Source organism: Camelina sativa, chromosome 10 (assembly GCF_030686135.1).
Source record: "Camelina sativa cultivar CO46 ecotype springtype chromosome 10, ASM3068613v1".
NCBI lineage: Eukaryota > Viridiplantae > Streptophyta > Magnoliopsida > Brassicales > Brassicaceae > Camelina > Camelina sativa.
The window spans coordinates 25,695,957-25,708,424 of NC_141889.1; the positions used below are offsets into that span (position 1 = coordinate 25,695,957).

Consider the following 12,468-nt stretch of genomic DNA (forward strand, 5'->3'; position numbering starts at 1 on the left):
TGGTTAAAATTTGCCCAAACAATTGGCGCCAGAAGGAGGGGCAGTTTTAACTACGTGAGTAACTGAGTATGAAACAGGAGATGGTTTAATGTCTGCATCAGCTCATATGTTGTCAAAGATAGCTGATAAACTCAAGGATCTGTTACGATGATAGAGAATTTAGAAATGGGGGCGTAAGCTTTCAACTACACAATCAGTTTTAGAAAAATCCAAAACCCTAAAACTAAAATCAACTACAACGACATCACAAGAAAACGATGTAGAGGATCAAATTTAAGAGGCCAAGGTTCTATAAGTTCCGGAGAAACTCACCGCCAAGTGCAAATTTGGGGTTTGAGAAGAAGACGTGACGTGGGCAATTCCCATACAAAGCCGTCTCTTTTTTTTGTTTGGGCGAAAATGGGCAATTCCCATACAAAGCCGTCCCTAAGTTTTTGAGGGCCACCAGCAAATAAAAAAAAGGGGCTGCATATATAAAACTTAAAAAAAAAAAAAAAACTAAAACACTGAGATGTTTAACAAAAACTGTAATTGCAAAATATAAAAGATAAGCAAATTAAAGAGAATCAGAGCAAAAGATTACATGACAGCGATGATTGCAAGGTGAAGGAGGAATTGAAGAAGAGGAAACGATGTTTAGGTTTTTAGGGTTTTTTTTTTTCTTTAGTTTTAGTTTTATTATTTTTGTTTAACTAAATCAGTTTCGTTTTTTTTAACCTTAAAACTCTACATATCAATTTCGTTTTAATATATATCTGTACTAAATAAAATGAGGAGCTATAAGCTCCTTAAGGCGTCCACATAGGATTTTAAACAATCTATCGGGATTTGCCATTTCATTATTTTACATTTTTATAATTCACTAACCTTACTATACTGTTAACATCCAATAGGAATTAGCCACTTCATTATTTAACATTTTAATAAAATTATTTTACATTTTTATAATTCACAAAACTTACTATATTGTTAACATCCAATAGGGATTAGCCACTTCATTATTTAAAATTTTAATAAGATTTTTTAATCCCTTCATTATTTAACATTTTAATAAGATTTTTTTTTAAATTTAATCTATGGAAATAAAATAAAGTTATTTTTTTTTATAATTCACAAAACTTACTACATTGTTAACATCCAATAGGGATTAGCCACTTCATTATTTAACATTTTAATAAGATTTTTTTTAAAAATCTATAGTAATAAAATCAATATTATAAAATATTTGTAAATTTAAGTTTTCCTATACAAAATAAATAAATGGTATAAAACTAATAAAAAACGAAAATCTATAGAAACAAAATTAATCTATGAAAATAAATAAATAAAATAAAATATTTGTAAATTTTTTTTTTGTAATTTAACATTTTTAAAAGATTATTTTAAAAAGGAAAAAATTGAATCTATGGAGATAAAATAAATATTCTAAAATATTTGTAAATTTAAGTTTTCCTTTACAAAATAAATAAATGGTATAAAAATAATCAAAAACGAAAATCTATGGAAATAAAATAAAAATCATTAAAAATGTAAATTTAAGTTTTAGTTTTCAAAATAAATGTTATATTGTCTATCGTTCAAATTAAAAAAGGAACTTTTAGCTCAAAACAAAAAGGGAAGAATACTACTTAGCAGCAAAAAAAAAGTAAAAGCTTACAAATTCTACTTTAGATTTCATGTATAGATAGTCATCTAAAACATAGAATGGAACAAACTCAATATCAGTGAAAACAATAGCTCCACCTAAACATATAGTTCCTCGAGATCAATCAGAGAGCTCATTGAATTACAATGGCACCTGCAACTTTTCCTCCTTCAGCTCAATTACTTCCCTCCTTGGTTTTCGATGAGTTATCAAAAGGTTTTACTAACAAAGAAATTGTTGTTAGGATCATCCACGTCTGGGAAGCACGTAATCCTAAAAAAGATGGCTTACTTATAGGGCTCGAATTACTGCTCATAAACAAGAAGGTACTTGAATTTCTCTTAATTTTTTTTCCTTTATTTTCAAAAGTAAACATTCTCAAAGTTAAAAATTTACTCTACAGTCAACTTTGACCCAAGCTTTCATTATGGCAAACCGAATATCCTACTACGAGGGAAATCTCAAACCTGGAGTTGTCTACACTATTAAAAATTACTTGGTCGCTAACAACAAAAAAAGCTACAGGGTGTCTCCACACAAGTTTCTGATCCAGTTTACCCAACAAACAAGTTTGAATGAGGTTTTTCATGCTGGGGAACTGATTGAAAGACAAAAATTTAGGATTCGTTCTTTTGCAGAATTTGAAGAAGCTGTTGACATGAACGAAGACCTATTTGGTAAATATACTTTGCTTATATGTTTGTAATAATATCACCATGTTCTAACTCTAAATTGATCCATATAGATGCTATTGGAAAACTGGTCCTAATCAATGATCACAGCTTTAGCAACATAACTGATGAGCAACCAAGCAGTGTGATTAAAGGCAAAATAGAAGTTCACCTACAACTAAGGGAGTAAGCAACTTCTTCCCTAAACTCTAGCAACTGAAAATCTTTCTATGTTATCCTAACTACCCTATGTCTTTCTATGATTTCAAACAGTGGACCAATAGTTCGGCTGACCCTTTGGGACAATGTTGCCTTGAATTTCCGGAAAAGATTGACCAAATATGTCACTGAACCTGTTGTGCTCCTCGCTACTACTGTGAACCCAAGGAAAATTAAAGGTTTGTAATCTCAATCCTATAACTACCATTGCTTATTCTGCTATCTATCTGTCCATGTTTAATCTTGCTATGTGAATATATTATAATTTTCAACTGGTATATTGTGTTTTAACACAATAAATGCAGATATGTTTTGTCTCTCCTCCACCTCTTCCACAAGGAATTTTATCGACAATGATGTTGATCCAACTACTGAATATTTGATATGGTATGTACGCTCACTCACATACTTATAATGTGTTCAATTTGTATAGTATACAATATACATATCTTTACTAAGATGTCTTTATTTTCCAAAGTTGGGGGAAGAAGGAAAGAACTCATCGGTTGTCATAAACAACTTCACCTCAGAGGTTGTAAAGCCTGAACCAATCACCATTAGCGGACTCTATTAATTTCTGAAAAACGACACTCCACATGTATTTTCATTCTTAATTCTACTGATTAGTTTACTGGTTCGTTCTTAATTTTTAAGAATTAGTCTCTTACAAATATACAATGTAGCAGAAAGCCCTTTTTTCCTGCATTGCTACGATTGTAGAAATATCACTACACTATGGCTGGCACTACATTGCTTGCATGTACTAGGTTTTGAACCCACGCTACGCGTGGGTTTATTTGATATATTTTGATGAAAATTATATATGATTGATGATGGTAATAAAATATTATCTTATAAAAAAATTTAAATTAGTATTAAGGTAAAAATTAAATTTCAGATACACAATTTTTTAATATATAAAAATCAGTTGTGTTACAAAATCAAATCTGATAAAAAAATCATGAATTTAACTCGACGTCCAAGAGAGGCTAATCAAACTGATGACCTCACATATCCTAAACCATTTTTTTGACCACCAGAAAAACGAAACAATTTTATCATCATGAATTTAACTCGTTTTCATATTTAAATGATCGCTACCAGTACCACCTATGTTTTTGTTTTTATTCAATGTTTTCTTATTCTTCATATTCTTTCTTGTCATTTTCATTGTCAAATTTTATTCGTTATATTCTTTTTCTTCTTCTTTCTCGTCAACTTCTTCACATTCTTCCATTGAAAAACCTTTTTTTTAGATTACCACACAACTTGTTAACCCATCAAACTCCAAGAACAAAATCATTTATTTTCTCATAAAAAAATAATAAAATAAAATAAAAATAAGGGTTGACAAAAAAAAAAGATAAAAAAAAAAATAATGAAAGAATATCAACTCATCTATAAAATCATACACAAAAATATGTTTTACAGCTCATAAGAAATAAAAAGCATAAAGCGTAGATAAATAAGATAATTTATGTTTTACATCAATATTTATAATATTTTAAACTTTTAAAAGTTTGAACCTTTTAAAAAGTTTCAATATTTATAATATTTTAAACTTTTAAAATATTAAAATTATAATATTTAAATACTTTCTAAAAGCTAAGAACTTTTAAAAGTTTCAATATTTATAATATTGAAACTTTTTAAAATTTTAAATATTAGAATATATTTTTTTGAAACTTTTTAAAGTTTTAATTTGATCAAATAAAAAACTGGATCAGACCGAATTAAAATTTTAGACTTGGACGCCTGATAAATCAAGCTTTATTGCTCATTCTTTGTTGGAAGCATAATAATCTTATTTATACTAGTTTTGAACCATTGTCTAAAAATTTTCTAACCATTGTCTAAAATTTACCTTTTTCTTAAAAATTCTGGAAATTTAAATAATGTTAATGAGTGACATGTAAAATCTTGAGAGATTGTTTAAAATAATTCTTAATATAGAAAATTCTGGAAAATTTTTAAAAGTTAATTAGTGAAGTGTCTAGTCCCTATTGGTGGTTTAAAATCCTTGGTGGACAGCTTAAGAAGCTTATAGCTCATACTTTTATTTAGTAACTCCTAAACAAAAATAGAAGCTATAAACTCCTAAAGCTTTCCACATATGATTTTAAACAGCCAATCAGGATTCGACATGTCACTCATTAACATTTTCTAAATTTTTAGAATATTCTATATTAAAATATTTTTTAAACGACCAATTGAGATCAGACAACTCAATATTTAACATTTTTAAAATTATGTTAAATTTCTATATTAAAAATACTTATAAATAAGTGTATTTACAACGTCCCACATCGGCTATAAAAGTTTAGACAATGGGTGAGAACCATTATAAATAAGACTAATATGCTTCCAATTATGAATGAGCAAGACGCTTGATTTATCATGCGTCCAAATTTAAAAAATTTAAAAGTTTAAAATATTATAATAATTAAATATTTTAAAAAGTTCAAATATTACAAATATTTAAACTTTATAGGATGTTTAAAAATATGATAAATAATTTATAACATGTTTTTATGTATGAATTTATAGATGATTTGATATTGTTTCTGTAAAATTATCTTTTGGGTCAATGGAAGAAAGATTGACATCGCAAGATCTTGATTTGATGTTGTTTGAGTTAATTTTTGAGGTTTAAAGAAGAAGGATCAATGCAAGCACACATGTTTTATTAGCTATACATGTGTTCATATTAACTTTTCTATAAGTAATTTGCAATTTTGTAGTATTAAGGATTTTGGTTTGAAAAGTTTCAATACGTGTGGATCTAAAACCGAGTAAGTATACAGGTGAAAGCATCAATAATTGGGTGAATGTAATGACTAAGTTGGTCTGTAAAATTGCACATATTTTATGAGACAATGGGCAATGATTTTGGTATTAGAGTTTGATGGATTAACAAGTTGTGTGGTAGTCTAAAAAAAGGTTTGAATTGATTATTCAGTGGAAGAATGTGACGAAGCTGACGGGGAAGAGGAATAAAAAGAGTATAATGAAGAACCGAACGGTAAAAGTAACAATGACATTTATCATGAAAATTTGACAATGAAAATGATGAGAAAGAATATGAAAAATAAGAAAACAGTGATAAATAAATCACGAAGACATATATGGTGGTGATTAATTAAATATGAGAAAACAAGATTAATCATGATTATAAAAATGTTTTGTTTGTCTAATGGTTAAAGAAACGGTTTAGGATATGCTAGGTCACCAGTTCGATCCGCCTCGCCTGGACGTCCAATTAATTTCATGATTCTTTTGATCAGATTTGAATTTTTAACACAAGTGACTTTTATATTTTTAAAAAGTAAAATTTTCACTAATCAATTTTAATTTAAATTTTTATATAAGCTAATATTTCATAACTGTCATCAATCATATATAATTTTTTCCTAAATATATCAAATAAACACATGCGTAGCCTGGATTCACAACCTAGTTATTAGTATTATATGTTTCAGTTGTTCTCCCTTAAGTAATTTACCTTCTCACCTGATTTATGAAAGAAATAAACCACATAAGAGGAAACAACACCCAGTCAGAATATCCAAGACCTAGAAATAACACAAAGGAAATTATTTATAATTTAGAAAATGATAAGCTGAGAAGTCAAAATAAACTATATAGTTAATGAATACAAATAAAACAAACTCAAAATAGACATCAAAATAAAAATTTTTTAAAAAACACAGTAAATCCATTAACAAACCCCAATTACTTTTAACAATATATATATATATATATATATAAACAAATCTGTGCAGCGCATGGAACTCCGCCTATTTTTACATAAATGATAGTGGTTGATGATTGGTAACCTCAATTATTAATAGCAAACTTGTATTAATAGAAAAACAAGAGACTTTAAATGCAAAAATTGTTTATTTAAACTCTTAAAAACAAATCAAACATATAACAAGAGTTTTGATAAACATCTCTACAAGAAAAAAAGGAAAAATGAAAAATCTCACAATTTACCTTTTTTTTGTCTTTGTATGTTGGGCCATGTATCCGGTGCCGGAATCAGGATCGTGAACGAACTCAAAAAATAAAATAAAACTATTTGGATGAGGTGCTTTTCCAAAGAAGATGTATTGGGCCCGACGGTAATACCAAACGGAAGGGAATATGTAAATTATTTTAATCATAACTTTTTTGGTAGAACCCGTTTTATGTGTACAATAAAACAAGAGCCTGAATTTAAACGTATTATAAAATTTAGAGCATTTAAACAAGGAGGTAGGTGGGACTGGAGAGTTAGAGAAGATGGAATCTATTTAAAAAGAACCGGAAATCGATTTACTAACAGCACAAAAGATCTCCATAAAGAGCTAGATTGGATAGTATAGGATGCTATCTAGTATCTATACTAGGAGGCACTACAATAAAATGTGAATAAAAAATCTGGATGTATGAAGTATGATTCTATCATTTATTTTGTAAAACTCATTTGTTAGTCATTCTATTATATGTGAATATAAAATAAAACTTTTGGACATTTGAACTATATAAATTTTATAATTAAGATTTGATTGTTTCCTTTAACTGGAGTTTGAATAACTTCTAGAAATCTTTTTTTTTATCTATGGTTAAAACCATTTTTGTTTACTGAATAATTTGTATGGTTTTGTATCATAGATAGATTGAGTTTGTAAAAACATATTGAATAATTTGTATGGTTTTCTTTTCGCCGTGAGTGAACGGAAAAACGGCTTTTTTATACCCCCACAATTGCACTGTGTTGAAATCATATATTTGACTATTGATTGTGCTTAAACATACATTAAGTTTTTAAAATTTTGAATTTCGTACCCCAACTTCAAAATCAATACCCCAAGTTTATATGTTGTGCCATAACATACAAAAGCGTGTTTATGGACTAACTCAGTTAAGCTTCCGTTTAATCATTCTGACGTGTGCGCTGTGGTTCAGACGACGTCGTTTTGGAAAAACTGAGAATCTAAATTTTTGGCCAAAACGACGACGTTTTTCATTTCTCTCTCAAATCTCTCTTCGTCTCTCCTGATACTCTCTCTCGTGGCGGAGGAACCTTAGAATCCCACTAAGTAGCATCCAATGTCTTCATCATCTAGTTCTGTTAAGTAATATATTGTGTTTGGTTGATTTGAGTTCAATTTCGATAATATATATGCGAATTTTGATTTGGGAATTTGGTTAAGGGTTGAAAGCAAGCTTCACACGTCGTGTACCAGAAATATGGATACCTAGAAAATGTAGATGTGGTGTAGGGTCTGTAATCAGGACTTCAGAAAAATTGAAGAATCCAGGGAGGATATTTCATTGTTGTCCTTATGGCTCCAAGTAGAATAGTGGTCATTTGTTCAAATGGACTGATTTATCTATGGTGGAAGAGATGGAAGAGGTTGAGAGTGTTGTTGAGAAGATACAAGTAGATGTGGGAACATTTAATCTGAATCATCATAAGTTATAAAACAACTAAACCGCAAGTGAAATCTGTGATGGTTGGCTTGATTTGCTTGGTTGACTTGCTTGACTTGGACCTTCCCCTTGTGTTTTCCTTGGCTTCTTGCGTTGGACCCCAACATTGGACACCTTCTTGTGTTATGTCCTACCATGCTACAGTTAGCACAATGCAAAGTAATTCCTGCTCTGGTAATTTTAATCTTCTTTGGTGGAACCTCATCTTCTACATCCTTTGCTTGCTTTTTCCGTTTCTTTGGAGATTCATTCTTGCCCTTGATTCGTTTTTGTATCTTTGTTCGCCCTTTAGTTGGCTCTCTAGGTGGTGGTTGAAGCTCTGTTTCACCAAATTTTCTCCAGAAGTACATACCATTAACTCCCCTCATTGTCACATTGTATTGAGCCACCCATCTTGATGTCAAAAAGAGTCAGAGTTAACAAAATCCTCAGGCTTCAGATTCTTCTTCAACCCAATTACATGCAAGACATAATGACAAGGAATTCCTGTCATACTCCACCTTCAACATGCATATGTTTTTGCGTTCATATCAACCCTGAAACCATGATGAACATGTTCTACCACGTCATAATGACCATTGCCACAAGGGATTACCTGACAATACTTCATGTATCTCTGCTCTTCCTTAATATTCTTGGCCACTTTCGGAGTGTACTTCCCCTTGTGCTTTTCAGCCTTCTTTCTTCTTATTTCATTTCGGATCAAGCATTGTCATCTTATGGTCTCCAAAATTGCTACCAATGTCATCTCTCTTGCTTTGTTGATAGTATTGTTGTAAGACTCTGAGAAGTTATTCGATACATCTTCATACACTGATGTGCAACTGAAGAAAGCACGGCTACAGTTCTCTAGATTCTTCGATATCATAGCTTTATAAACACCTTGATCAAACTTCTTCAGTGGCTCTGTTGTAGTCTGCGGCATTGAAACTTTAGCATCAGCCCAAAATAGGTGTTTAGGCAGCTATTTGCCTGAGCTCTCCTAAGGTTCCATATATGTGGCGTGCACACATAAGATGTTCGACGTTGGGCAACTCTTGTTCCACAGCAATAAGCAGACCCTATCATAAAAAGAGTAAGTGTCTCGAACTCATCTATAATAGTATTTTTGCAGCAGTTTTTGCTCAAAAATACTTTTTGGAAAGTTTTTGCATTTAATGTCATTTAATGCTTATATTCATATCCAAACAAGTTTAATTAATTCTCTCTACTATCCTTATAAACAAACATAATTAAAATATTTTAAATATCCATATATATAATATTCTATAATTAATATATATATTTAGAAGATTTATTTCATATTAAAAAAATATATTCTCCTATCATCTTTTTTTTTTAATATGAAATGTAGTAAATCATCATATAATACATCAAGTTAATAAAAATGTGTATTTTTCCTGTATATATTGTGATTTGAATTTTTTTTAAACGAACATATATTACTCAATTAATATAAAAAGTGTGTGTTCAACATACATACAGTAGAACCTTTTTAAATTAATACTCGGTAAATTAATAACCTCTATAAATTAATAGATTTATCCGGTCCCAAGTTGGGACTAATGTAATTTTGGATATTATTCGATAATATAATAAAATAATATATTTTTTTGAAAATCCTTTGTAAATATATGGTCCCATCAATAATATAAATTAATAATTATATAGAATTATCTAAATATATGTATATATCGACACATTAATTTTTTATTATAGTTGATTTTTGATATTTTTACTGTATAAAAATCTTTGAGTGATACTGTCAAAACATGAAAATTGTTATTTTCGTTGTAATTGATTTTATAAAAATATTAGTTATATAACCATTAAATCTTAGTTTTAATATTTTTTTACCAAATTAGGAAATTCTCTCTATAAATGAGGAAATCTCTCATTAAATCTTCTAAATATATCGAGAAATTAAAACCTCTTTCCAACACTATTAATTTATAGAGGTTTTACTGTATATAGTAAATTTACTGTATATAGTAAATTATTGAATTTTAAGAAGTTTATAATTTATAACTGTTATATCTAAACTTAATAAAAAGTCTAAAATTATGAATATTTAAACATATTGAATTTTCAAAATAACATAAATGAGTTATATTACATGACGGGTTATATGACATTACATGATTGAATTGATGATATTAAAAAAATATATCATTAATATGATACTTTAATACGGGTTAAATCTTTATTTTATTTTAACAACACCAATATAAAGTATGTCGAATAAAACTGATTTAATTAAGATTGTATTAAATAAAAATTATTATCCGGTATACCATGAATTATATATTAAATCATTAAAATTAACAAAAGCGTACATTTGCAAAATTAGTATTAAAATAGTATATTAATAAAAAAATCAAAAAAACTTGTTCCGCGGTGTACCGCGGGTCATGCATGCACGTAGGAGAATATATTGATGCATGTATTCTAGAAGAATTTGATAAAAGTTAAGTTCTTAAGCGTAGATAGAAGGTTTAGCAATAAGCATCTACAATGAATAAATATAGATGTGTTTCTAAAGGTAGCATAAGCTACATGCTCATCTAAAATAGTCTAGAAGATTACGTTCATCTACGGTAAAGGCTAAGTGCTTTCGAGTAACCTGAAGCAATATGTTTGCCCCCTAAGTGCAATGAAGCGTATGTCGCTAGAGGAACATGCAACAATAGTTGAGGTGAAGCACACTACAAGAAAATGTTTGATATCCTACCACACAAATTAAAGGAAATTAGTAGGAAATGGTTGTTTCTAACCGTTTTCCTACGAAAAACGAAGGAGGAAAGAGCCCGAAGGAAATCGAAATTAGTGGGAACTTGGAAGGAAAAATCTTTCAAAATTCCTTCAAGACTACTTTCGAAGGAAGTCTCGTAGGAAAAGCGAAAGAAAAGTGAAGGGTGGCATCGTCCATTTTCCTATGAAATATTAGAAAGAAATTCATTCTTACTATTTTCCTACCAAAGTGGTCTTATAATTTTCCTACAAACTTAATAAAAAATAAAACTAATTAATGTTGTTTTCTATTAATTTCAAATTTAATAAAAATTTATTAACTATTAATCCGAATAATATATAAAATCAAATTATGAATTTAATTAGAAATACAATTCATTTTTTAAACTAAACTACAAACCTAATAAACAAATATTTACAAACTAAATACTAAATAAAAAAAATTAATAGGTTTTGTCGTTTTAGCTTGAGACGCTTAACACTCCTCCAAAGCTTCAGATCTGGAACTACGCTGCATTCAACGATAGAGATTCTCAGGTTATTTCGGCCAGCGTAGATCGGATTAGGCAGAGTCTAAAGCTTCTAAGTTGGGTATGTTAAATCGATTGTTGGTGATGTATGGATTGATTCAACTGTTGGTGATGTCTTGGTTTCTTTTCCAATGAAGAAGACACTAGAGATGGAAGAGGTAGAGAAAGAGATCAGTTGCTTTGATTAGAGAAAGCAGAGCAAAATGTTGGGTTTTCTAAGAAGAACAAAGGAGAAAGAGAAAGAAGAGGAAAAAGGAGGAGGAAAAATTTTTGACCTATAAAAAAAAAAGGAATAAGAAGTATAGAAAGGAATGAGATGGAGGCTGGAGCGTAGAGTTTCTATATCTAGGGTTTTTACCAATTTTCCTACCAAATTTTCACTACAAAGCTTTTTTATTTTTATTTTTAATATTTTACAGAAAGAAATTCGAAGGAAATTTTCCTACCAAATTCGTTCTACGTCTTCTCTTTTTCATATTCTTTCTGGGTTCCTACGAACTTTAGTTCAACAAATTTTGGAAGGAAATTTAAAAGAAACATTCCTACCAAATTCATTCAACGTCTTTTCCTTCTATATGATTTCTGTTTTCCTACAAATTTTTTTCTTTGGCCAAATTATTTGTAGGATTTTCGTAAGAAATTTCCTACCATATTCTCATAGTATTTTCGTATGAAATTATTTTCCTTTTTTCTACGATAGTTGCTTTTCGTCAAAATAAGGTAAGATTTGGGTAGGAAATTTTTCGTACCAAATTTTTTGTAGGAAATTTCGTAGAAAAACATGATGTTTTCTTGTAGTGGCAAATGACCACCAAAAATATAGGGGGCAGTGACCTCCAGAAAAAGATTATTGGCTAGTGGCTACAGTTTCTAACCAACAAAACCAGTGGTTATGGACATTACAAACTAGGAAAAATGCAGCAGTTGCGACTGTTACAAAGTTGCAACACCTTCTAAGAAAGAGAAGCTGGACGATCACCAAAGTAAATTGTCTAGTCGGAGTTATTCCCTGCTAATGGCTACAAAAAAAAAAAATTTACGTGAAAAATCGAACATGTGGAGATGAAAACTGAACAAGTCGATGTGAAACCTTCTCATGTCAAGAGGAAAAACATCTTTTAAGAGATAAAAATAGCCAATAACGTTGCAAACGTGTTAAGAAAAGGAAATCCTA

General features: G+C 29.5%; 1 protein-coding gene and 1 pseudogene across 1 annotated transcript; both read left to right on the forward strand.

The window, feature by feature from the left end:
* Window positions 1-1,791: 1,791 nt before the first annotated feature.
* Window positions 1,792-3,109, forward strand: LOC147937362 (uncharacterized). The gene is made up of 6 exons (XM_087468765.1): window positions 1,792-1,971; window positions 2,049-2,322; window positions 2,391-2,502; window positions 2,590-2,714; window positions 2,841-2,926; window positions 3,014-3,109. The coding sequence occupies exons 1-6, from the start codon at window positions 1,792-1,794 to the stop codon at window positions 3,107-3,109; spliced, it is 873 nt and encodes a 290-aa protein (XP_087324891.1).
* A 3,401-nt stretch (window positions 3,110-6,510) lies between these two features.
* On the forward strand, window positions 6,511-7,060 carry LOC147937363 (S-protein homolog 22 pseudogene; annotated as a pseudogene).
* Window positions 7,061-12,468: the final 5,408 nt, after the last annotated feature.